This window comes from Trachypithecus francoisi, unplaced genomic scaffold (assembly GCF_009764315.1).
Source record: "Trachypithecus francoisi isolate TF-2019V2 unplaced genomic scaffold, Tfra_2.0 Contig01665, whole genome shotgun sequence".
NCBI lineage: Eukaryota > Metazoa > Chordata > Mammalia > Primates > Cercopithecidae > Trachypithecus > Trachypithecus francoisi.
In genome coordinates this window covers 525,416-552,080 of record NW_022681447.1, presented here as the reverse complement: position 1 = coordinate 552,080, position 26,665 = coordinate 525,416, and the positions used below count along the sequence as shown (strand labels likewise).

General features: G+C 49.7%; 1 protein-coding gene across 17 annotated transcripts in view; it reads right to left on the bottom strand.

The window, feature by feature from the left end:
• The window catches only part of TOM1L2 (target of myb1 like 2 membrane trafficking protein), a 133,731-nt gene that overhangs the window by 31,423 nt on the left and 75,643 nt on the right, over window positions 1-26,665 (bottom strand). For 12 of the 17 annotated variants that reach the window (XR_004433726.1, XR_004433727.1, XM_033196675.1 and 9 more), the window contains 5 exons: window positions 25,457-25,535; window positions 20,529-20,678; window positions 10,670-10,804; window positions 8,726-8,884; window positions 5,655-5,771 (listed from right to left, as the gene is read on the bottom strand). Coding sequence is in view for 15 of the 17 variants with exons in the window: in XM_033196675.1 (XP_033052566.1) it covers window positions 5,655-5,771; window positions 8,726-8,884; window positions 10,670-10,804; window positions 20,529-20,678; window positions 25,457-25,535 (640 nt within the window). In the remaining 2 variants the exon portion in view is untranslated. The remainder of the gene's footprint in view (window positions 1-5,654; window positions 5,772-8,725; window positions 8,885-10,669; window positions 10,805-20,528; window positions 20,679-25,456; window positions 25,536-26,665) is intronic. The other 5 variants (XM_033196630.1, XM_033196696.1, XM_033196689.1 and 2 more) reach the window with 2 other exon arrangements.

Below are 26,665 nucleotides of genomic sequence, written 5' to 3'. Positions count from 1 at the left end.
TGTTGAGATGGAGTCTTGCTCTGTCACCTAGGCTGGAGTGCAGTGGTATGATCTCAGTTCACTGCAGCCTCCGCCTCCTGAGTTCAAGCAATTCTCCTGCCTCAGCCTCCCAAGTAGCCGGGATTACAGGCATCTGCCACCATGCCCGGCTAATTTTTGTATTTTTAGTAGAGATGGAGTTTCACCATGTTGGCCAGGCTGGTCTCAAACTCCTGACCTCAAGTGATCCACCTGCCTCAGCCTCCCAAAGTGCTGGGATTACAGGTGTGAGTCACTGTGCCTGGCCTCCATTACTTTTTTTTAAAAGTTTGGAAAGTATTAGATGATTTCTGAGGCTCTAACATTGTGACCTCGGCTTGGAGGAAGAATGAGCCCCAAGGGCACAGAATGCAGTGATTTCATCAATAGTCAGCACCAGGAACATCTGCTCTGGCCTTGTGTTTGCTGCCTCTTCCCCACAGCCTTCCCACTGGGGTGGTGGGTTAGACAGCTCCCAACCCCACAGGCAGGGCCTCTATGCTCCAATCCTGGAGAAGCATCCCAATGGCTTTCCAAAGAGCTATGCTAAAGACAGGCCCAGAGACTATGACTTGGGGCTTCCACATCAGGGATTTCCAGGGGTCTCTGCACAGAGAAAGCTTTATCATCTCTTGACTTCAGTCTTTTACATCTGTTTCAAAAAGGAAGAAAAGGCCGTGTGTGGTGGCTCACACCTGTAATCTCAGCGCTCTGGGAGGCTGAGGCTGGTGGATCACCTGAGGTCAGGAGTTCAAGACCAGCCTGGCCAACATGGTGAAACCCCGTCTCTACTAAAAATACAAAAATTAGCCGGGCATGATGGCAGGTGCCTGTAATCCCAGCTACTTGGGAGGCTGAAGTGGGAGAATCACTTGAACCCGGGAGGCGGAGGTTGCGGTAAGCCAAGATCATGGCACTGCACTCCAGCGTCGGTGACAAAGCGAGACTCCTTCTCAAAAAAAAAAAAAAAAGGAAGGAAAAAAAGGACAGAAGGTGAGAGGAGGGCCAGATGTTAAGACTTTTGCTACCACAGTGCCAGCTGGCCACCTGCATGTCCTCCGTGGTGCCATCACAGCCAGACCCTCAGCAGGCTCACTTGGGAGACTTTCCTCTGCTTCCTCCACCTCCAAATCACTCAAACAGAGTGATTCTCTTTGGGCCTAAGACAACCGAGAGCCTACTGCTTGCTCAGGTCACCCTTTCCACTATGCAACAGCCAGGACAGGAATTTCCTAAACGTTGACGACTTCAGCTTTGGCCTTCTCCTATTTCTGGTCCTCAACAGAGGGAAGAACAGCTGGTCACTTGTACAAAAGTGAAGTGACCTCCATCTATTAGAACACCTTGGTAAATATCCTCTCTTTTCTATCTAATTAATCCCAATGCCTTTATCTTTTCTTCAAGGGACATTCTCATCCCTACCTCATGCAACAGTCTTTTAATCATCTTTATGGATTTTCTCTGAGCCCTCCACAAGTTTGAAGGAACAGGGAATAAGGTCCTGAAGATCTGTTTTCTGTTGCTGCAAAGATGGGAGGGAGAAGAAAGTCTTTGTTGATGAGAAAGGGGAATAATGAAGCTAAACATGTAGAATAAACTAGATTTCTCTAGAGAAAATAGCCTTGGCCATTCTGTCTTTATTGAAATGAGATGCAAGAAGCAAGAGGAGATACACCATCTGCTACTTGGAGAAACGAGGAGGAGGCCTCTGTTATTATCTGATGCTGATGAATGGCCACAGAAGAACATACATTTTTGGCATCATTGTATTAATTAAAAGTTATTCATTGAAGACAAAGCTCAAAATGCTAAATTGGGAGAGACAGAGGGCACTGGATGACAGAATCGCAATCTTTAAATATCCCAGAAAACCGAACTCAGGCTTTCTGCAGGTAAGGGCATGCACTTTAGCAGGGACAGATGCAGTGTCTTGAATTTTGGGCCCAGACCTAAAGGTCCTTGCACAGGATGACAAAGATAGGCTTAACCACCAGACGAGAAGTGACGCAGCAGGGTTTTCAGCTGATGGAAACTCTCCATTTTATAATGTCTGCCTCTCGTGAAGAACTGCCTATCCATCCCCATGGTGGGCTGCCAACTGCCACATTTGTTCCATGTGGAGACTGGGCAGTGGGTGCGGCTTATGACAATCTTCAAATATTTAAGGATATACCCATGTGAAAGAGGAATTAGTCTTGTTCTAGTGTCTAAAGAAGACAGATCAGGATCAAGGTTACAGGGAGACACACTTTAGATCAATGTGTGAAAGGTTTTCTAACAACAGTCATGAAAGCTAGGATTTGTGAGGCCTTGCCTAAGCCCAGCCCTGCGCCAGGCACTGCCAAGGTATGAGTGATCACTCCAGTCTACAGAGGAGAAGAGGGCCTGGAGATGGCTGGTGACTTACCTGGCATCACCCAGCTCATCAGTGGGAGGGGATGGATGGGAAGGCATTAATTCATAGGCCTGTGTAATTTGTATGCCTGCTGTGCTGCTGCCCAAAGTCTAACCAAGATGTCTATTTGAAAGCAAGTGGGCTGCTGTGAATAGCCTGTCATTGGGGATGTGCAGAAAGACCCAGTAGACAAGATGCTGTGGAAGAAATCTGAACACAGGTGTAGAGCTGAACCAAATTCCTGGCAGGTCTCTCCCAACTCAGAGAGTAGACGATTTGACACATAGCTCAAGAGGAGGAGTTGCTGTGTTCACCCTGGGCACGCTGCCTTCCTTCTCCTCAGGGGCTCCAGCTATGCTGACAGCACAGGGTGCTAGAGTGGCCTCAGCCTCTCCTCAAATACCAGCCACATATCCATGAGTCCGCAGGCAAATAGCTCACACTGCCAAGTTTCCCTGCTGCTCTTGCTTTACTGCAGGAAGCTACACCCAAAAGTGCCTTTTGATGTGCAGGAGGCAACCGGGACATAACCTGCCCACAGTTATGATCATCCTGGGGCTGACACCACCAATTACCTCTCTTCCTATTCCCCCCACCTCCTACCCCAGCAATTTATACTTGAACTAGGAGCAGCTCCTGTTGGTGGGAACATCTGGGTTGTTTGTTTCCATGGCCTAGCCAGCACTCTCAGCTCTGCACTTCTCTGCCCCGAGTACTCTGGCTGCCCTCCAGCTTGATGGAGGGTCCTGGGGACACATTCTGATTCCAGCACTTTCCAAGCAGACAGTGGTATGTCTCCACATGGAAGGCTGGCGGTTCAGTGTGGCTCTGACCCCTGGGAGACCTGCCTGCTGGCTTCTGACTGCCAGGGGAAGAAGGGGAGGGAAGATGTCAGGGATGGCGGAGACGTGCAGCCAACCAGCCTGGAGGGCTGTGTCTGTTCACGGCTGCCCACAGTGCTGCCCAGCTCCTGAATCTCCTGTGCTGGAAGGACAGCCTCCCACTGGCACCCAGAGTCATCCTTTTTCTGTTTGATTTATAAGATAGCAGTGAGGGCTGGGAGGCTTGGAGTTGGAACAAAACAGAGGGAAGGAAAACGTCATGGGAAGCAACCTATTTCTGAAAACTGTGAGCTGATGCCAGGAGATTAGGTTCTGTTTGTCTTGGCTGATGGGCTTGTTTAAAAAAAAAAAAAGAAAAACCAAAAACCAAAGAAAAAAAAAAAACAACCAAAACCCCCCTCTCCCCCCAACACACAAAGTATTCCTGTTGTCTGGGTCTGCTCTGGCTGTCTGGAAGCATCTTGGCTTTGTTCAACACACCCCCTGCTGCCAGGAGCACGGCTCTATCCAGAGCAAACCCCCCTGTCAGCAGGAATTCCGACGCTGACACAGCACAAAGCTGCCTCAAGAGGCCTTCTCAGTTTCTGGACTGACCTCAGAATCCTGTGCATCTGGGTAACGCCTGGCCGAACCTTCCTGCAGGCTGGGAATGGAGGCCAATGACAATGCATTCAAGGGAAGCCAGGTCCCCTGGAGTGTGGCACATATTCAGCTGCATCTGCTGAGCTGAGGCAAGCCTGGTCTGATGCAGGTGTGTCAGGAGTGAGGTCTGGGAACCAGGGAGAGGCCACTCAGGACTTCTCAGTGGGGCTGGGCCAAGGGTACTTGTCTTAGCTTCAAGAGCAGGCTGGTGTAGTTACATGGAGACAAGTTGTTTCCCAGTCTGTTTCCTGCAAAAAGATGCAGGCTCCTCCGGAGCAGGGACCACAGTTCATGCACCTCTGTGCCCCTAGGACTGTGCTTTGTGTTAGGCCTGGAACAGGTCTCCACCCACCTTCAGCCCCATAAGAGCTGATGGCTTTGGAGTAGGAAGGGGGCACAATAAGCAGGAACCTGGGACCAGGACAGGGCCTTCACAGGCGGCACGCATGTGCCAGCAGCAGGGTAGAAGGTGTAGCACTTGGGGACCAAGACTGACAATGGAGGGCTGGACACAAACAGCAGTATTGCCGGGCGCGGTGGCTCAAGCCTGTAATCCCAGCACTTTGGGAGGCCGAGACGGGCGGATCACGAGGTCAGGAGATCGAGACCATGCTGGCTAACACGGTGAAACCCCGTCTCTACTAAAAAATACAAAAAACTAGCCGGGCGAGGTGGCGGGCACCTGTAGTCCCAGCTACTCGGGAAGCTGAGGCAGGAGAATGGCGTAAACCCGGGAGGCGGAGCTTGCAGTGAGCTGAGATCCGGCCACTGTACTCCAGCCTGGGCTACAGAGCGAGACTCTGTCTCAAAAAAAAAAAAAAAACAGCAGTATCAACAGCAGCAGCAGGTGTATCATAAGACACTCATGCCAGGTTGCCAAGTCAGTCTGGTTCCTGACCTGTTCCCTTGTAGTTCACAGCATCCTTTTTCCACCCTCCAGAAGGTCACTGCTTCTAAGGGCAGTACCACTGACATTTTCTGCAAATGCCAGGGTCATCTGAGGCTGGCTGTGGTGGAGATCTGGGTACTGGCTCTGGACCTGGCTGCCCTGGGAAACAGGCCTGAGGTAGGGGCCTTGACCCTGGTCTCAGGGGTAGGCTGCAGGCCACTGACTCCTGGACCCCTTTCTGCCATGCCCCCAGATCCATGGGCTGTCCAGAGGTGGGGAGGCCAGTGTGCAATGGGCAACCACAATATGCCTGGGAATCCTCAGTGTTAAGGAAAAGAACGGGAGCATCACACTTGATCTCAGTCTCAGGATATCTTGGGGGTGAGGTGCCACTAGAAGGGCTCCTGTGCACAGTCAAGGTTGAACAGGCCCTCCTGCAAAACATGATGCTGAGGGGCCAAAACACAAATAGAGTACAAGCTCAACTACACTGAAAATAAACCTACAAAAAAGTCAGAAAGAAAATACATCAAAGCACCTACAGTGGTTATTTATGGATGCTTGGGTCAAAGAAAGTTATTATTTTCTTCTCTGTGCTTTCTCTTTCTTTCTGGCAGCATGTATTCTGCAACTGGCATTTTATAATCGGGAAAAAACATTATTAAGGAATATAAAAAAGACAGACAGTGGTACTGGCCTCTGCCTGTCCGTAGGCAACGTGAGGCTGCGTGTGTGCTCACATGGACTATCAACAACAGGGCCACTGGACCCATCTCACCTCGCCGCTGTGTCCCCGGGTGGGATCCTCCAACAGTGTGCGGTGGTAGAGCTGCCACCACAGGCCAAGTGCTTCTGCAAGATGACTCACCTGCAGCAACTCCAGATCAGATGAATCCTCCTGTCCAGGGACCATTTCTGTTAACATCTCAGACATGACTTTTGTGTTTCCTCGGACAACGTCCAGTTCACTCCGCAGCCTGGCAATCTGGTGGGGGCCACGAGGAAGGAAAGCAGGAAGGAAAGGTCAGTCAGCCTGCACTTGCAATATCAGAATCAGCTTGCTCCTAGGCTAGTGACAATCCCTCTCACTGGGAGATCAGGGTCACCTTTTTGAGTGCACATGGCAGAGGCCACCTTCTCATCTCCCTCTGGCCTGCCTGTCAGCTCTGAGAAAGCTGAATGGGCCCTGCTACCAACAGTCTGTTGTGCCTCTCTGAATGTGACACGAAAGCAGTACCACATAGTGAAGGGCTCAGTGTCAGTGTCAGGAATGCACCAAGCTGGCTCTCTGTCTCGGCTCTCCCACCATGGGAACTTGAGTAGAAGCTGAAGCTCTCAGGGCTTCCGTTCCTGCTCTTTAAAATCCAAGTGCAGGAGGGCAGGAGCTCTGAGATCCCTTCAGAGCTGAGATCCTACTCTACGAAGCTCTGAGTTATAGACTCTGTTCCTAGGAGTTTTATATCTAAACACTAGGATCCTCTGAGAGGCTGGGCAGTGTCAACAACACTTTTCTGCTGTGGCAAGAATGAGAGAAGAACAGGGGAAGACCACAGGGGAGACACCTTCCCCACCCAGCTCCCTACATGGTAACATAGCCCCTTGAAAAATATCCAAGCTGCCCATCAGTGATCCCAAAGCCTGGACTGGGCCAAGGCCCGAGGCTCCTCTCCAGCAACAGAGACATCAACACTTTCTCCCCTTGCCCTCAGTCCTGTGCCTCAGATCTGCCCCTTCACTCCCTCAACCCCCTCGAAGCATCTGTGGAAACCACAGGGACCTTCCTCGCCCGCGGTGAAGTATCACAGAAGAATCTGCATAGAAGTGCTTATTGGTCCCATCACTCAGTGACAAGAGACCAAACAACGCTGGACAGAGGTAAAGAACTGCACAGGACACTGAAGGGAGCCCTGGGAGACTCAGCAGCAGCATCCAGAGCCGGAACTGAGCCACTCTTGAGCCTTCGTTTCCCCACCTACAGAAAGGTGGCACTAACACCACACCTCACCAGGCTGCTGTGAGGTGCCCATGCGGTGCCTGGCATGCAGGTATGCTCTCTACTACACACGTACGGCCCTTGTTCCTGCTCAAAGGTCCAGAGAGAGGAACTGTAATGTCATTCTTCCTGCACTGTGACCCAGCGTAAGTGATAACTCCTCTCCTCAGTGAAGCCTTTTCTGACTCTCCCCACTCCAATCTGAGGTAGAAGCAACCACTCCCACCTCCTCAGGTTCCCACTCGCTGTGCCATCTTTCACTATTGCAGCTGCAGCAGCCTGTCCTGTGTGGGTGGGCTCACTCAGCAGACCCTTAGCTTCTTAGGGCAGGAACTCAGCTGGGTTGTGCTTTATACCCTCAGCACAGAGACAGGGACAGGAGACCCCAATCAGTGGTCTACCAGGGAGATGGTCTGGGTCCCGAGAGGCTCTTGTCAGCCTCTGGCTCTGTCTGGTGGATGATCCAGGGGTTTTCTTCAAAGTCTTGGTAGACAGAAGAGGTTTCTGGCTAGGAAGGCCCAGGAAGGCTATGGGTAGCCATCCGGTGGACTCTGAAGCCCTGGGTCCTCTTGGCCAGGCTGGGTGTTGACCTGTCTATCTCTGCTTGCATTCGGCTTCCCCAGGGGCAACAGGCCTCAGGGCTCCTGTGCTACCTATGCCCAGATCCTCCAGACTCAGCATCTTATGGCTACTAGGAGGGCCTTCCCGAGCACCTCCCACACTGTGAGTCAGTGAAGGGGCTCAGTAACTGTCCAACTTCAAACATTTTCTGCCTTCCCTCAGAGCAGGAATGGCACAGTTCTGCCCATAGAAGCAGGGCCAAGAGCCAGAGACCTTCCCCACAGCACTTGGGTAGCAACCACCATGAGGACCTTTTCCATCTGTCTGTCAAGCCCACACCTGCCTGGTGGGGTAACAGATCACCTGTTCTACTGATGGGAGACCGGGGTTAAATGTCCTGACTGAAGCCTACAGTGAGCAGCACAGCAGGGGGCTCACACCCAGGCCCTGGGGGCTTCAAGTTCACTCCTCCTCCTCTCTTACTCCCTGCTCAGAGCTAGCAGGGAAGTGTGAGGAACACGACATAACACTGCCCTCCCTACACACACACTGCTTGACCCCTCTGCTTCAGTGAGGTTCCACAGTCATGACACTGTCGCAAATAGTAAATAAGAATTTGGTAAATATAAACATTGGAGAGTTTTTTTTTTTTTTCCACGTCTGACCAATTCTCAAACTGTAATTGAAATTCTATGGATTCTTCTAAAGAGCACTCCCCAATTCATCTAAAAAATCCAGCGTGGGGTTAAAACTGCATTAGTTTATCAGGAAGTAACCCGGGAAGGTGGGGAGTGTTTGGGATAAAAGCAGGCTTCTTGTGCTCCAGGAGGGCCTCACTGATCAGGTCACAGGCTTCTGATGGCTGGCTTTTTTTATAGGATAGATCTAAGCCTCTGCATGACAGACAAGCCCGTCACAACTCAGCTGCACTTCTATGCTTTTGGCCTCACGTTCTGCCATGGTTTCCTCCTAGATCTGGGCCCTACATATGTGCCTGCTCTCCAATCAAGCCACCTGCTGCTCCGAGAGAGCCCTGCACCTCTGCACCTCTGCCTTGCAATGTCATTGCTGAGCATGCGGTCTCACATGACAAAGCCCCACTCCTGTGTCAGGACCCTCTGTGTGTCAGGTCCCCATTGCCTCCCAGGCACCACTCAACCCTGGGCTCACAACTCTGAGTCCTTGGTTCTGCTCCCCAGCACAGCCTGACCACACTCCACCATGACTGCCTCAGCATTTGTCTCCCCTGGGGATTGAGCTCTTCCATCTCTGTGTCCCCGACACCCAGCATAATGCCTGGCTTGGGAGGCCTTTGTAAGTGTCTCCCAGAAAGATGAATAAGGATAGTCAGCTGGCTTGCCTATGGCCCCGAAGTATGCAAGTACCTGTTCTGAATTGGCTGTGATAGGGCCAGTCACACTCAGAGCCAGGGCCTGCGGTGCGGAGTAGGGAGCAGGAGGCGGCGAGGAATAGGAACCAGCACTTGTCCTCTGCTGTGATTGGGACCTGGGCATGGTGGCGGCTGGATCCACTTCAGGGACACTCTGGTATGGCAACAACAAAGTCCTCTGTTTACCTGGGCTGCCTGCATAGCTGGGCCTGGTACCTACCCCACCCCATGCGGCGTTTCCCCAAAGCTGCCCACGGAAGGCTCAAGGCCCTGCTCCACTGCTGCCTGGGTGAGGCTCACAGAACCCCACTGAGCCCAGGCTCTCCATCTGGGAAGTGGGGCTGCCAATGGCTCCTCCCTCTACTTACCTCTCAAGGAGTGTGTGGCAGACAATGAAAGCAACTCCAAAAGGCAGCACTGAGAGTGCTCTGTGAGCCCTCTGGTCATGGTTCCTATTATTAAGACCACCTCGGGATCCAAGTGGAGGGAGGGTGGTTATTAAGTTTTGCTAATCACAAATCTTTACTTCGTACCACAAGAATTACTTTTTTGGCCTTTAAAAGTAGACTACTATAAATAGTAATTATGCAATTTACCAAATGTTTTTTGTAATTATAGGAACAACAACACTGCTCTCTGTCATTATTAGAAGAGTGAAACAGGTTATGTTGATTTCACAAAGCATAGCGCATGGTCTGGAGGGATCATGATGAGAACAAGCTCTAGAAAGGGCAATCCCTTTGGCCGGGCGCGGTGGCTCACGCCTGTAATCCCAGCACTTTGGGAAGCCAAGGCAGGCGGATCATGAGGTCAGGAGATCGAGACCATCCTGGCTAACACAATGAAACCCCGTCTCTACTAAAAATACAAAAAATTAGCCGGGCGTGGTGGCGGGCGCCTGTAGTCCCAGCTACTCGGGAGGCTGAGGCAGGATAATGGCGTGAACCTGGGAGGCGGAGTATGCAGTGAGCCAAGATCGCGCCACTGTACTCCAGCCTGGGCGAGAGAGCGAGACTCCAACTCAAAAAAAAAAAAAAAAAAAGAAAAGGCAATCCCTCATGCTTACCCTTTGGGCATCTCAGATGACCTCTTGCACATTAAGTCGTGTTCCTATGAGAGACGTGCACAGGTGTGCTGTCCTTCTCAGAGATGGGCAATGGGGGCAGGCAAGGTGACGTGTACTGGGATGAGGTGCTTCTCCCAGACCCTGGTGCTTTCCTGGCTCTCCCCCAGGCTAGGAGTGGAGCTGATTCCCAGCCAGTAGAGGGACTAGCTTCCTTGCGAAACCATGAGTGGCATGACCTACATGTTTTTAACCCTGAAGTGCCAAGCTGCCCCCTCCATGGTGTTCGAGTTACTGTTGGCACTGCAAAAGCTTTGGTGGGATGCCCCTAAAGGGACCTTCCCAGAGCTTTGATCCCAAGGCTGATGGAATCAAGGATTGAATCCAGAATCAGTTCTGGATTGATGCTGAATGCTCACAGCTCAAAATACATTTTAGATCCATTTGACTTGGTATACTTGAAAAAACAGAAAGCTACTTTTTGCCCCAAGACTGACATCAAGACCGCTGTATGCTCTGAGGTGCTATGGTGCTCTGAGGGACAACAGGATTCCCACACCAGATTCCAGGGGCCTCTGAAAAGCAAGTGCTAATGACCCTCACAGGATGGCTCCGCCCGAGTAGCCATTTCCATGAAAACCCTGAACTGATCCCTCTATTATATTCTTCCACAGACACTGCTGCCACTTAATCACCAGTCAACCAGCTGTCTCACTCCTGCATGCCCCTTGTTATTAAAAAGGAATGCCCCCAAGCTTTAAGAAAGCATGATGACAAGCTGAATAATTCAAAGGCAGCAGCAGAAGGGTGGCTGCAGCAGCTTGGCTCACCCGTTCTGCAGTAGGTCTTTCTAGAAAGTGCCAGCTGGAAACTTACCCGCTGTGGTGTGTGTATGGGAGACAGAGCGTCCAAGTCTGCCATGGGAAATTCAACCCCTTTCCTCTTCAGCTCCTCATATATGTGCACAACGCCAGTGAGATCAGGACTGCTTCGAAAGGCATCAGCCCATGCCTGGGAGAACAGAAGCCCTGTTAGGAAGCATTTGTCAAGAGTTGCTGTGGTACCTGAAAATCCAAAGTGGCCTAGGTCCTCTCCCTGAGACCAATGCTCTCCTACATGCACATGCAAACTGCACTGGCTAAACCTATTCTGTTCCTTCTTTCCGCAACTGCTGCCACGACACAGCTGGTGAAACCCTGGCTTTCAGTGGTGCTGCTGAGCATGAACAAAAAACACAAAACTTAATTTAGCATGTATTTCCTTGGAGAAGAGACAGAGAAATAACACCTATGCACTGTGGTGCATCCTAAAAAGCAGGCATTTCCCTAATGGCAAGGAAATCAATGACTGGGGCTGTTTAGCTGCAGGGAGGGGAAAGTGCAGCCTTGTCAGCTCAGTAGGGTGCCTGCCCTCTGTGCAGGAGCACCTCTGCCCTGAGAGCTTCTACTGGTGGAGCTGGGAACAAATTGAGCAGAAAGGAAAAGAGAAATTGATGTGTGACATGAAATAAAGGCTAACTACAGGTTTCCTCAGATCAGAGACAACTAATGCCGAGCTTGTCTAGCCTAGCTCTGTATAGCGCTGCTGCTGGTAGGTGAGATGACTGTGGTTCAAGGGAAGAAGAGCCCATTGGGAGCCAGACCCAGGCCAGACTGGGGAGTTCACCCCCAGGGGTCCTTTTCCCAGACCCAAGCTTCTTCCATGATGTCTGCTGCCAAAAATATCAACACACATGTGCCCAAATCGAAAAATCCAATGAAAACATGATCACTAGATTCCCTTCAGTGAAAACATATCACAGAGAGGAAACAGCAAAAATTCAAGTAGATTATCACTTCTGTTGACTCATGAAACTTAAAAATTAAAAAAAAATTCTGGGCCGGGCACAGGGGCTCATGCCTGTAATCCTAGCACTTCGAGAGGCCAAGGGGGATGAATCACGAGGTCAGGAGATCAAGACCATCCTGGCTAACACAGTGAAACTCCATCTCTACTAAAAATACAAAAAAATTAGCTGGGCATGGTGGTGGGCACCTGTAGTCCCAGCTACTCAGGAGGCTGAGGCAGGAGAATGGTGTGAACCCGGGAGGCGGAGCTTGCAGTGAGCCGAGATGGCGCCACTGCACTCCAGCCTGGGTGACAGAGCGAGACTCTGTCTCAAAAAAAAAAAAAAATTGGGAAGGGGGAGGGATTGCATTGGGAGTTATACCTGATATAAATGATGAATTGATGGGTGCTGACAAGTTGATGGGTGCAGCACACCAACATGGCACAAGTATACATATGTGACAAACCTGCACATTATGCACATGTGCCCTAGAACTTAAAGTATAATAAAAAAAAAAAAAAAATCTGAAAGTAGAAAGATTTTCCCTAAGACCTAGGACCATGTCTTCCAGAAGCTGGGGATGGTGCTGTGACACACACCTCCGCAAGGATGCCATGTTTGGGAGCCCAGGGGAACTCAGCAGCCAGGCCCCTGTGAATGTGACCAGGACTCAACTGTCCATACACTTTATAGTACAGAAAAATCACAAGCCTGGGAAAACATTAACTTCCAACACATTCGTTATTTCAATATTTTTTTTTTGGAAAGTATTTTTATTTACTTTGCCTCTTTGGCTTCTCCTGTTATTTTCAAAAACAAGCATACTCCCATAAATGTGATAGTCATCATGGACATAGCAGCTAACATCCAGAAATCTACTGCAGACAAAAAAGCACTTTCCTTAAAAATTATGATTACAGAACATCATCAAGGCTTTATAAGACAGTCAGTGTTCACATGGACACAGGGAGGGGAACATCACACACCGAGGCCTGTTGGGGGTTGAGGGGCAAGGGGAGGAAGAGCATTAGGACAAATACCTAATGCATGCGGGGCTTAAAACCTAGATGATGGGTTGATGGGTGCAGCAAACCACCATGGCACATGTATACCTATGTAACAAACCTGCACATCTGCACATGTATCCCAGAACTTAAAGTAAAAAACAAAAAACAAACAAACAAACAAAAAACAAAGTCAGTGTTGAAATAAAGATTTTTTTTTTGTAATAAGCAAAAAAAAAAAAAAAAAAAATTATGTTCTTTGGAAGTCTCAGACTGTATCAAAAAAAGAATATCCAAAGGGCTCCCCAGAAATGGCCCTTCCCATGTTGTCCCATTCACCATACGTACCCAGAGGAGGAGGCAGAGCCTCTTGTGCCCATGACTCCATTGCCAAGTCTGTCATTGTCACAACATTTAACTGCCTCCCTCACTCCAGCAATGTGGTACAACCAATCCTGAGGCAGCTACAGAAACTCTATCTCTAACCAACAGACCCATTTGAAGTTAAAATGTCAGTTTCCAAGAAACCTCCTTAATTATGACTGATGCATCTCACTTACCAGGAACAGTACTGTCAGCCTGGCTTTCCCTGATGCACTTACTGAATTTGCATGCTCAGGGATTTAAAGCTACTGGATCAGGACAGCCCCTCTTGGTCAACACTCCTTCTGGATTGTGAGGAGGGCCAAAGAAGGTGCCTCACAGAGCACTGTTCTGCCTGGAAGGTCCAGCTGGAAAGTAGGTTGCCCACAGGGAGTGCCTCTGGCCCTGCCCCCACCAGCTGCCCTGGCTGCCGTCACCTGGTTCAAAATCCAGCTAAGTCCTATGACTCCAACCTCAAAATGCCCTAGCATTTTAGTTTAGGGTGTTGACTTTTGGGTCTAAAAACCAGTTTCACAGCCCACTGTGGGAGGCTGGGGAAAAAACACATGGCAGTTTTTCCTGGCACCACTTCATGCCTCTACATGGAATACCGACAGCTCCAGGGACTCCTTTCAATTCATCTAGCTCTCTACCCAAGCCAAATTTGAGATAACAGGAATAAAGACGAAAGAACTATGGCTCTTCTCTCCAGTTGGAGGATACTTCTTGGGGTCCACTTTCTAAGGCACTCTGCTTCCATGTTCACAGAGACAGGCTGTAGTGGGAGGGAAATACATACCGAACTTGGGCCAATCAGATGCTCCTCCTTCCAGGAACTCAGCAGCACTAGGAGCTGGGTTGTTCTCACTGGGTAGGCAGAATTGTCCTCTGTAACTCCAGGGCCATGTGCCAGCACAGGACTGGAAGCAGAGACTGCCTATGTTCTCCAGAAGGAGCAGCTAGAGTGCTCAGAGGTGCAGATGTACAAGAGAGGATTTGGAAGGCCTTCCCGATCTTTTTTGTCCCTTCCCAGGGCTGGGTGACCTGGACTTCTGGGAGACCCTGCCCTGTCATGACAAACTCTTCTCTTTGCCTAGGCAAGCTGGAGTTGGCATCTGTTGTTTGCAATCAAGTAGTCTTGGCTAATGTACCCGCTTCCCACCTGCCACAATTCCAACCCCTATCTGGGACCTCCGTGCAGATTGGATGAGATGGCTCTGCTAACAGAGCAGATTATTGAATAGGATTCTGATGCCAACGGAGGAAAAAACAGGGTGGAGGGGCGTCTCTGAAGAAACGCAGCTCTGGCTATCTTTCATCTCTGGGTGTCTCCCATTCATATGTGAAAACGTAGAGCTGGGAGGCATCCAGAGATGCTGTGTGTCCCTAGCATCTTCTTGGGACATGCCTCAATAATTGGGCATGGGTCAGAGCAAGACAGGGTCTTGCTCTGTCCCCTAGGCTGGAGTATAATGGTGGCGCCATCTTGGCTCACTGCAACCTCTGCCTCCAGGCTCAAGCAATCTTCCCACTTTAGCCTCCAGAGTAGCTGGGACTACAAGCACGTGCCACCATGCCTGGCTAATTTTTGTAGTTTTTGTAGAAATGGGGTTTCATCATGTGGCCTAGGCTGGTCTTGAACTCCTGGACTCAAGAGATTCACCCGCCTTGGCCTCCCAAAGTACTGGGGTTACAGACATGAGCCAACTGCACCCGGCCCAGATACCTGTTGAAGGCAGACACCGAGTCTCTCTTACCCTTGTCCAGAGAAGGCAGTCAGTCAACATTTGTCAGGTTAAACTGAATTCAGTTCTCACAGTTACTAAGCATCCTTATTTTCCTATTTCAGAGAACAGAGGAAAGATGGCCACTTAGGCTGTCAACAGACTGAAGCGACAGTGACAAAGGAGGGATGCTGGAAGGCTGACCCAGCTGAGGATACTCCCCAGGGGAGATGTGGCAAGCCTCAGGAGGTCTGGCCACTCTTGGAGTCCTTAACCTGAAGCCTGGGAGCAGCAGAGAGGGTGGGGCAGGCTACCCTCCCCTAAAGCTGCCTTTTCAGAAAGCAAAGTGATGTAGCGGTGTGGGCACACTCTGAGGGCCTGTCACAGGAGTTAGCTGGTTAATGGCCAAGTGGCCAGCTCACTGGAAGCCTTCTTTTCCTGCCTGTGGCTATAAGATTAGGGGCTTGGAAGACCCAGAGGAAGGTCTAATGAGGAGAAAAAAGGAAAGAGATCAATTCAGATCTCCTTCATTCCTTTGGACTGTATACAAAACCCCAGACTAAAACCAGACACAAACATAAACCATATCCTATTCATTTCTGTATCCCTTAAAGTTTTGACAAAGCTTTGAATCATCAAATTTCAGACCCATAAACCATGGCTGATTTAAACTATGGGCTTTGGGATGCCTTTGGATAGAAGGGAGCTTCTGCCAGCTCCTGCTTATGCCCCAAGACCAGACTTCCTATTCCCAGTGACAGGGTCCCCAGGGAGCTGCTGTCCACACAGAATCTGGCCAGAGCCCAGCTACCAGGCTCTGATGTCTTCAAACAACACACACCTCCAGCTTGTCCTGTCCCCACTCCCATCCCCACCTCAGTCAGCTCACTTTCTTCAGTGGAAAGAAAGTATTTTTAGACTATTGCTGGGGCATGGGGAGAGGGACCGGGGAGGCATGACCACACTGAGGTGACTCTGCCAGGATGACTCCATTTCTGCTCCTGAAAACAATTTCAAGGGAAAGGCTCGGGGAAGGCATAGAGTGGGGGCATCCTTTTTGTCTTCTCAACAAACGGGACTTAATGTAAGCAAACAAAAAGGAACACAAGCCAAAACACCAGCCAAGGCATGAGGTGAAAACGTCGGGGTGAAGCCGAAAGCTTCTAGAAGTGAAGTCTTTGGTACCCCGGGGGTAGGAGTGAGTGTCAGCAAGCTACTAACCAGGCTGCACCATTCTCAATGTGTCTCTCCTCCCATCCTCCCAGGGAGACCGGCTCCATCCAGAAAGGCAGACCCTGTGGTGAGGGTAAGCCGACTGAGCCCTCGCACCTGTTGGTAAAAGGTCCCAGAACCACGCTGCTGGGTCTGGCTTTTGGCGGGTTGAGGGGGACGGGGTGGCTACGGATGGCTGCAGGGCAGCCAGAAGACAGAAAGCCCCCATACGGGAAGGGAAGGAGTGCAGTGGGGGAAGGAGGGGTAGTCATCAGCTGGATTCTCTTTGCAGTTGGCCAGGGTGCTACTGATGGTAAACGTGCCACTGGGTAGGCTGACCATGCCTGCGAATGGCACTCTGAAAGGGAATCAGAAGGTGGGCTGGGGGCAGGCAGATGTGCACGGATGAGCTCTATCACCCATTTCCCTATAGGCACAGGGGGACTTTGGAAAAGCTAGTGTGGAGCCCAACCTCCCCCTTCCCCTCCAGCTGGCTGCGGCTCTGCTTCCACCATCCCCAGGGCAACCAAAGGGGCAGTGGGCTTTGGCCAGCAGCTGGTAATCAGAGCCATGGGTTCTACCTCTGCCAGGACCCCCAACCATGCCTCAGAGGCAGAAGGTATTAGGGAGGCACGTCTGTGTGGCCCCTTTATTTTGAAAGCTTTTCAAGTGCTAATACATTCAATCTACTTTTCCAGAATGGAAAGGTTAAGGCTGTATTCCACTCCATCCCCAACCTACAAAGAGTCAAAAGCCAGTTTAAGTCCTTCCTGGCTAGGCCCTTGCCCTCTGTCATCTGCAAACCTTCGTTTTTCCAGTTAAACTGCTGGCTCCCTGAGGGTAGGGCCAGGACTGACCCTGCCCCACTTCTCTGAAGAGCACCAAGAAGCATCTTGACACCACGATGGTGCAGAGAAGTCTGTTACTGCTCTGGCAGCCCACACTTAGCTGAACCTCCTCTAAGCCTAGCCGCATTGATATGAGAGCTGCCACCTATTCACAGGCTGGCAAGGCAGCCAGCGACCTGTCACCTCCAACCCCATTTTTGTCTCATGGTGGGAGCAGCACTTTCTCTCCTGGGGGAATTGTCAGAGTCTCTGGGGGAGCCTTAAGGTTTTCTAAAGTATATTCAACATGCAAACAAAAGTACTTTCTTTCTCAAAGGGGCTAAAAAAAGGTTGACCCAATGCAATACTACTCCATGCTCTAATGAAGAAGATTGAAAACAGGGTGTGTGGGTGAGGATGCGAAGCAAGTAACACTCTTGGGTGCTGGTGACCAAGAGCACCCAAGAGCCCCACGGAGGCCATTCCCCACCACCCAGCAACCTCATACCTCAGTATGAGGTGGATACATGTGAAATTGCTAATATTTGGCTATTTTTGACCAACAAAGATGGCACCTTCACATATTCAACTTAATATATTCCCATTAAAAAGGAATATATATGCTCAACAAAAGTCAAGTGCTAGATGCTCATAGCAGCGTTTTTCACAGTAGCCCCACACTGCAAACACCAAGTCCCCACTAACAGTAGGAGGGGTAAACTGCAGCGTGTTCACACAATAGGACTTGGTACAGCAATGGGAACAAAAGACCTAGAATCACAGGCAATAATGTGTGTGACACCCACAAACACAGCAGAGGCAACAGAGCACTCTGGACGAAGTTCAGGAACAGAGAAGACTCGTCTATGCTGTGAGAGCTCAGGCAAGTGGTCATCCGGAAGGTGGGAGGTTTTGGGTGTGGTCATATTCTGTTTCCAGATGCAGGGGCTGGTTACATGTTCAGTTTGTGAAAATTTATCAAGTTGTACACACTTTTATGTGTGATTTCCTATATATATAATTCAATTAAAAGTTAAAAAAAAGAAACGGCTAGGGATTCTGTTTATTCTATTGGTTCCCCCTGTTACAGAAGCCAAGCCACCCACAGCTGAATGCTGCCTGCTGTCCTCTGCTGGGCAGCCGTTACCAAAGGCGAGAGCTCTTCAGGAACACTGCAAATCCGGAGAGGAAGAACACTCTCCAGCTGGGTTATCAACCCCCATCTAGGAGTAGCACCCTTATCTGAAGCCCATGCTTTTCACAGCTGGATCAGGAAACTGTGTCCAGTCAGGCAGAAGCTTGCAAGGCATCTCAAGGCCCCATTCTGCTCACGTCCCCATGGCCAGCACACACTGCTACTGCCAGGCCAGCAGGGGGAGGCCTCAGAACATGGTGCTGGTCACGTCACACCATGGGCTGATCTCACGGGCTCAGGGTTGAGAGCAGACAGGCAAGAACCCCAAGTTCCATTTTACAGATAAGGTGGTAGATGCCCACATAAATTACTACACCTGTCTGAGGTTAGCAGCAGGGGTAGGTGAAAGCTGGGAGGAGCTGGAATGTGTGGAGGGGTGATCCTGAATGGAAAGCTTGGAGGTGAGGGCAGGGTGTGTGAGGACAGGCATCCTCGGGGTAGAGGCGTGGGCCACAGTCAGTGAAGAAGGCTGTGTCTGCCCTTAGCCATGGTCCCTACACAGTCAGCGGGGCAGTGTAGTACACACCCCTTGTGACAGCTGTGCTTGCCATGGGGTGGGCCGGCCACCCCGCTGGGCCCAGACAGGCCACAATTTGTTTTCCTAACATGAATTCCTGGAGGTGTTGAGGTAGGGGAGTGCAGCCCCAGAAGGAAGGGCTGTGGTAGGGTGGGGTATATGGGGAAGGTAAAGTACATGCACGTGTGCACATGCGTGCGCACGCGCGCGCGTGTGTGTGTGTGTGTGAGTGTCAGAGAGAGAGAGAGAAAGAAGGATGTTGGGTGGGCAGAATGGGGGCGAGGGACAACCCTAGGGGAAACATGGGAAGGCCTCCCAGAGCTCCTCAGAATTAACTACATTCACTCATTCATTATAAAGAAATACTGAACACCCGCTCTACACATTACACTGCTCTAGACCCTGGGGACACGATGTCCCTGGGTTCTTAGGGAAAGAAGAGTGAGGCAGACAAAAGAAATGTTAGCAAAGCTAGTCTTGAAGACCACAAAAAAGGATGATGTGAGACAGAGAGAGTGTGTGCTTAAAACCAGTCGGAGGCCTCCGAGGCACATGTGAATGAGGAAGAGTCACTGCTCTGAAAGCTGGGGAAGGATGTTTCAGGCAGAGGGAAGTGAGCACAGGGAATGGACAGAGGCTCCTCTCCAGCTGCACACCTGACCCATCTGAGAGCCCGGACTGCCCTGGTACTCCACTTCCTGAATTCTCCGCTGCCTCTGCCTGGCTGCCTCCCTGTGGCCTTGCTGGAGCTCCACGCCCAGTCCTGGGTTGGTCTCTCCTCTTGGCTCCCGCAGGCCCTTGTCTTGCCTCTGCCACGGCACTAATCACTCAGGCTGGATGTGCCTGTTGACTTACGTGCCTTCTGCCCTGTCACCACGTGCTCTGTCTTAAACCCAGGTCTGCATACACCCCAGCACAGAGCCCTTCGATGGCTTCCCACTGCCTACAGGACCAAGCACGGCTCCTCAGCATGATGGCCACCCGCCTCTGGGCATCCTTCTGGCCCTATCTCCTGCCTGCTCCCCCGCCCCAAGCCCTGCCCCCAACATTCTTCATTACACCGCCTTCCCCACATAGTGGTCTTTACAACATGTCCACAAATTCCTTGATCCTCTTTTCTTCAAGAGATGGAGTTTATTTCCCCTACTCTTAGGCTAGGCCTGGTGACTCCCTTCTAACAAATAGAACATAACAGAAAAGATGGTATGTGACTTCCAAGGCTAGGTCATCAAGACCTAATCTTGATGTCCACATGGTGATAAACTCAGGTCTCTTGACAATAGTCATCAAGGAACTGAGGCTTCCTGCCAACAGCCATGTGGGTGCACCACGGTGGAAGTGAAACCTCCAGCTATAGTCGAGCCTTCAGACAATGCAACCTCAAGAGAGACTCCAAGCCAGAATTGCCCAGCCAGCTGCTCCTGAATTCCTGGCCCACAGAAACTAAGAGATAATGAACATTTTCTGTTTGAAGCTACATTTTGCGGTAATTTTGTAACAGAGCGAGTGATAACAAATACAACCCAAATATGCTAGCTGCTCTCTTTGATGCATCTGGGCCTTTGCACATGCTCTTCTCCCTGCCTGTGATGTCTCTCACACTGACTTTTCCACCAAACTCCCCATCATTCTTCAGGGTCCAACAGAAATGTCATCTCCTCAGTGAAACATCCCTTAAAACCATCCCCAGTCCCCCACCTTGCTGTGCCTGACCCAGAGTTGGCCCCTGCCCTGTGACCTCACCAAACCCGCATGTAGCTCCAACATGTTTCTTCCTACTCCACATTTTCTCAGAGGCCTGTTGAGGCCACCCTACCTGACTTTGTGGGCAGCAGAGGGACGGCACCCAGAAAGCTTCAGGAAGGCTCTGTCAACTGGCTGGAGAGCCATCAATTAGAATTTAATTCCAGTGGGATGATAATTTTTTTTAAGTATTTTGCACCAAATATTTAAATGTAGAAGCCTCCATTTTTTTTCCTCCAAATGGTGGGAGAGCATGAGGACTCATAAATAAGAGATTTCATCTTACTGTGTCCCAACAAATTGGGCAAGGGGTCCAACCTACCTGGATCAGAGCAAGCACTTTGTCCTGTACAATGGTGGGAGGGTTGTTCTTGGGAGAGATAATTTTGACCAGAACACTGTCGATGAAATCTCGGTTGGCCACAAGGATGTGGAAGCGGTGGCCACAGTTCTTCACACATGTCTCCAGCACCTGATGTGGGGAGGGAAGGAGAGGGGTCACCCCAGTGGGAGCTGGAGAAGACACTGGGAACTGAGGAGCGCAGCTAAGTTTTCACCACCCCCTCTGTCTTGCTCCTAGATCAGCTTTCTGACACGTTTCCTCCACAGCCAAACCTGCATGGCACATGCATTCCCACACTCCATTCTCCAGGGATGACAGCCGCCCCTTACTGACTGAAGTCTCCTGTCCCTGCACAATAATCAGGCAATTAGTTGGTAATTGAGGCACCAGTTTTGCATGAGAAGGATGCTAGTGTTTTAATGGGATCAAAATGACTGAGCGGTCCCTGAAAATTAGCATTTTAACTCCTCTCTCTGGGCCTCTGGGTATGAGGCATTAGCCAATGGGACATGGGCTCTGTCACAAGAGGAGGCTGCTATGACAGCTTGAATTGCTTCATGAGTTACTGGCCCTTATATGTGAGAAAGCAAATGCGCACACACATCCCCCACTCAACCCTGCTTCTGTAACCAAAATTGGCAATGACAAAGGATTTTCCACTCTTGACAAATGGTTTATGAACCTCAGCTGCCAGGTGACTTTAATGTCCATGTTCGATTCAGACCCTGCCTGCTCCTCCCTTATCTGGGAAAATGAGTGACACAGGCTTTAGCTGCTCAGAAAAGCCAGCATACTGGTTATGGCCAGATGGTCAGTGAGGGCTCGAATCTCAGCTCTACCACTTTCTCCCTGAATGGCCCAGGACAGACCTTTCTGAGCCTCAGCATCCTCATCTGTAAAGCAGAGATGATGAGCTCTCCTTTGCAAGACAGTTGGAAAGATTAGCAAGAATACATTTAAAGCATAAGCCAGGTGTAGTGGCTCATGCCTATAATCCCAGCACTTTCAGAGGCCAAGGTGGGCAGATCACCTGAGGTCAGGAGTTCAAGACCAGCCTGGTCAACATGGCGAAGCCCTGCCTCTACTACAAATACAAAAACTACCCAGGCTTGGTGGCATGTGCCACCAATCCCAGCTACTTGGGAGGTTGAGGCAGGAGAATCGCTTGAACCTGGGAGGCAGAGGTTACAGTGAGCCGAGATCGTGCCATTGCACTCCAGCTCAGGAAACAGAACAAAACTCTGTCTCAAAAACATACATACCTACATACATACATACATACATACATACATACATACATAAAATAATGCACCTAGCAAAGCATCCTGTATAGGGGAGGTGCCCAATAACTGATGACCATGATTACGTGATTACATGATTACTATCCAGAAGGCTGCTGTACACACGAGGAAGAGGATGGCCTCTTATCCTCCCATAGGACAGGTGTGTAGCCTCTTGGAATTCGGAGGTACTAACTGGGAGGAGCTCTCTGAACTTCCCAGCACTCTGTAAACCAATCCATAGGATTACCTGGCTCTTTCCATGCCACCAGCCCCCAGTGCCACAGTCTGCTAACTGGGGAATGCCTCCTCAAAACGATGTCACCAGCAACAGGGAACATTTCTGACTACCTCAGTTATTCTCATTTGCTCAAACTAATCCAACCACTGGTTAACTTCCGTAGCCATCCCACAGGGCTGGGTCCAAGCAATTGGGCTTTACCTGGACAAATCACAGCTGTAAAGAAAGGTCCATAACTGGAACACTGATTGAATGCGACTATATGCCAGGCACTATGAGAGATCCTTCCATAACATATGGAATGTTATCCAATTCTCACAACTAATTACTTCTCCTTAAGTGGACCTTAATATCCCATGTTTTCGAGTTAAGCGGTTTAGAAAGATGAAGACATTGATCTAGGTACAAATTGTCAGTCAGTGCCAGAAGGAGCACAGGAGCTGTGATTAGCCTTCTCTGGAGCCCCAGTCTCCTTACCCAGCTTGAGGCCACAGGGCCATCCCTCCCTCACAGCTTTCCTCCAAGCAGCCACATCAGCTGAGAGTGCCTCACATGACAAGCAACACATGTTAGATTTACTGTTCCCTCATTTGGTCCTTGAAATAACCCTGTAAGGAGGGAACCATCCCATTTTAGAGATGAGGAAGCGGAGGATTAGAGGTACCATGTAACTTAACCTAGGAGGCCAAAGCTGGGAATCCCATGCCAGGCAGCTCCGCAGCCAGCCAGAATCGTTCCTGGCCTCGCTGCTGGCTGCACCTTAGGAGGCCCCGGGTTCCTGTGGGCTTGCCAAGGAAGACTCTGGAGGTTAGCACCCTCAGGGCCTCTGAGCAACCATAGGTTTTACTGAGCCAAGGAGGCATTTTCCTTTCTGAGTCTCTGCTTGTGCCTGATTCTGGTAACCATGAGGTAACTGGCATTCACTCTCTCGCAGTGATCCATAGGGGCACTGAGATGAACTAGAGGGGTTCTTTCTGCCCTCAAGGGCCTTACAGACACCCTTCTCTCTAGGATTCTCTAAAACCTTCCTCCCAACTCAGGCAGTGGGGTGTTGGGGTCAAGGCAGATGGGAAGAAGTATGCTTTATTTTGTGAGAAGCAGGTGAGAAAGGCGAGGCTGCAATTGTGAGTAGGAAAGAGAATTGGAAAAAGAGGCATAGGTCTGAGAAGTGGGGCAGCCTGGGGCTCCACTCCACTCTCAGAGCAGCAGTGGGCAGGAACCACTGCCTGCCTTTAGGGAAATACATGCTTAGTTTCTCCTGCACAGCAGTCCTCAAGGTCAGTGTGTTCCAGCCTGGCCTTGGAAGTGCCCTGGACAGAGATGCACGTGTCACAGAGCAGCCCCAAAGCCTATCTGAGCAGGAGATATAGGAGGTCCTCCCTGGGCTGGCAAGAGCCACTTTAGGCCACCCTGCCAAATAGGACCCTGGCAGATTTGTCCCTATGGGTTGAAAGGCATGAAACATACAGTGGTAATTTTCCAGAATGAAGCCAAAAGCCATAGAGAAAGCAAAAGGGGCCTCTAAGCAATCAGAAATGATGTTTAAGTCCACAAACGAAGACACAAGCAGAGAGCCCCTTAGGGCTTCTTACTAACTTATTTTGGGTAAATATAAACAATCTTGGTGGGTACAGACATGAAGTCAGGAAAGGGCCACAGGAAACAGGAGGACTGAAAGAGACTAACAGAGTAAGTGAAGCCCTATCAGCAGACGCAAGACCATGCAAAGTGTGCTAGGATGGGGCCTTGGACGGCAGCCCTGTGCATTTCACAGGCCTCCCAAAGGCATGGCTGGGTTTGTAGTGAAGACCTAACCCACAGGAAAGGTCAAAGTGTCAAGCAGTGTCCATCATGCCCTGCTAGAGGAAGGCAAGTAAACGCAGAGTTCACTTTAGAAAAATTTTCATCCAACACGATTACCACGAAGTTGGGTGTGTAAATGGAGAAGTTTTAGATAGCAGTAAAATGCCCTGACATATTAGAGCTAATTCCCTGGTGATATGAGTTATTGAAAGCCATTCGTTTTGGGCATTACTCCTGGTTTAGTGGATGCTGTGGCTCAAATTCTGAGAAAAAAAATAAATAAAAGCTTCAATTCCCTATTTCTCAACCAGTCTTTTCTCCTTTATTATTCAAATCCCAATTCCCTGGTAGAACTCTTTTAATAAGTTTTGGGGTTTCGCTTGGGCAAAAAATCCAAACAGGTTCTCTGCTTTAAAAGGAAACATAGTTGTTTTGGAAAAATAACCTACTATTTCAAAGCCCCAGAGAAGTCGACCTGGTGACCTGTTACAGTTTCTATTTTAAGAACTCACTGTGGCCCAGATTTTGCCACATCTGAAAAACTGTTAGTTCTCAAGACAGAAATAACACCTGAAGTCGTCTTTAAATTCTCTGACAGCTTTGGTAAGGGCAAAAATCTGGTCTGTTCCTTCCTGAAAAAAATCACTTGGCTGACTTTTTCAAGAGTCTTTGTAGCTATTTTCAGTTTTTACCCAAGCGAAAGACCACTTTATGATGGCAATCCATAGCTCGGTACCTCACTAGCTGTGAAGGCTGAGTAAACCTCCAGACCTCTCTGGGCCTCAGTTTCCTCATCTGTATGAGGGGGATAGTGAAATCTCTTTTGAATGGTGGTTGTAAACATCTTCATTAATGTCCAAAAAGCTCAGCACAGTCCCAGGCAGGGGCAGGGACAGGTACTCAATAGGTGGACCTTTTTTTTTTTTTTTTTAAGACATAGTCTCACTCTGTTGCCCAAGCTGGAGTGCAGTGGTGCAATCTCAGCTCACTGCAACCTCCACCTCCTGGATTCAAGCGATTCTCCTGTCTCAGACTCCCGAGTAGGTGGGACTACAGGCACGCACCACCATGCCTGGCTAATTTTTGTAGTTTTAGTAGAGATGGAGTTTCACTATGTTGGCCAGGCTGGTCTTGAACTCCTGACCTTGTGATCGTCCTGCTTTGGCCTCCCAAAGTGCTGGGATTACAGGCGTGACCCACCGCGCCTGGCCAACATTTTTATAAAGAGGAAATTGATATCTAGAGAAGGAGTTGGTCTCAGTCTCAGAGCAGGCTGGTGGCAGAAAAGGGACCCACCCAAAACCTTTAGCTCCTCTGCTCTGGTCTTCTGTACCTGACAGCACTGCACATACCTTATCTTCTCCTGGTATACATATACCAAACTGAAGCTCACTACTCCCTGTTTCAGAGGACAGGAAAACCCAAAGGTAATACCAGAAGGCTTTGCTGGACTCCAGTGGTCCAGGCACCAAGCCATTCAGAGGTTGTGCTGAGTGGGCAGAGGGAAGGCCCTGTGAGGGGGGCAAGGCCAGGAGCAAGGAGTTCCCCAGATGACTTCCCTCCCCAAGGAGAATAGCACTCACTGTTAATGCCAGCATCACCTCTCTGTAGTTCCGGTTCCCATTGAGCCGCTTCTTCAGGGCTCGAATGGCATCCTTTGGCCTGGAAAAAAGAACAGACATATAAAGATACTTACAATCTCACTTGAGGACACGATCCTACAGATACGTGAACTAGCATATATGCAAGACTATTCGCTGGCTGCAGCATGTTTGTAAATGTAAAAGACTGGGAACAAACTGAATGTCCATCAATACACAACAGCTTAAATTAAACCATTGACACAATGGAATACTATGCAGCTGCAAAAAAAGAATAAAGAAACTCATGTACCAATATGGACCAAACTCAAAGACATGTGCGTAAAGTTCTTTGCATAACAGTGTACAAAGCTTGCTATTAGTTGAGTTATAGAAGGAAAGCAAACGTACATAGCACACATGCCAGCGTAAGGAAGAGACTCTCTAGAAGGAGCTATAACAACCTGGTAACTGTGGCTGCCCCAAAGGAAGGGAACGAAAGGGGGAGGAAGGTTTTTCCCTGGACTGCCTTTTTGCGGACCTTTTGAATTCTGTATCACACGCAAGTATTATTTATTCAAAACCATAACTAACCCACTGGTGTGTGGGTACACAGAAGAGAGTTTTTCCAGAGAAACCATAAGAGAGATAGAGAGAGTGCTAGGTACTTGTGAGCCCTGGATGCCCAGCTCTTCCTGAATTCCATGGAACTCCTTTTCCCAGAGAAAGTTTAAGTGAGTCTCCCTAAAACCCAACAAGTTTTGTGTTGTTAGGTGACAGATCTGAGGTGGATTCCCAGAGAAAATCTTGTAGAATTATATTCAGTACTCAGTTCACAAATGGGCCATGTCCAAAAGTTGGAGTGGAGTTGTTTGGAAGTTGGAGTGAGTTCTTCCTTAATTACTGTTATACCTTAGAGTTAGGATTCCCAGCCAGCCCTCTAAGTATACGTATTACGTGTAGGTCTTGTGTCTAACATGTAATTTAATTTATTCTAACTCAGGATTCAACAAAGCTGTGGGCCTAGGAGCTGCCCCTGGCACAAAGCCCCGGTGCAGACCCATTACCCTATGCTCTGAAGAGCCCCTAGTCCGGCTGTGGGCCAGCCCTTTGCTATCACACGTGGGTTCCAGCCTTCCACTAATCTATGTGTCAATATACTGGTCTTTCCCAGCTTGAATGTTTGTAAGTCAGGGATCTCCTATTCCTACA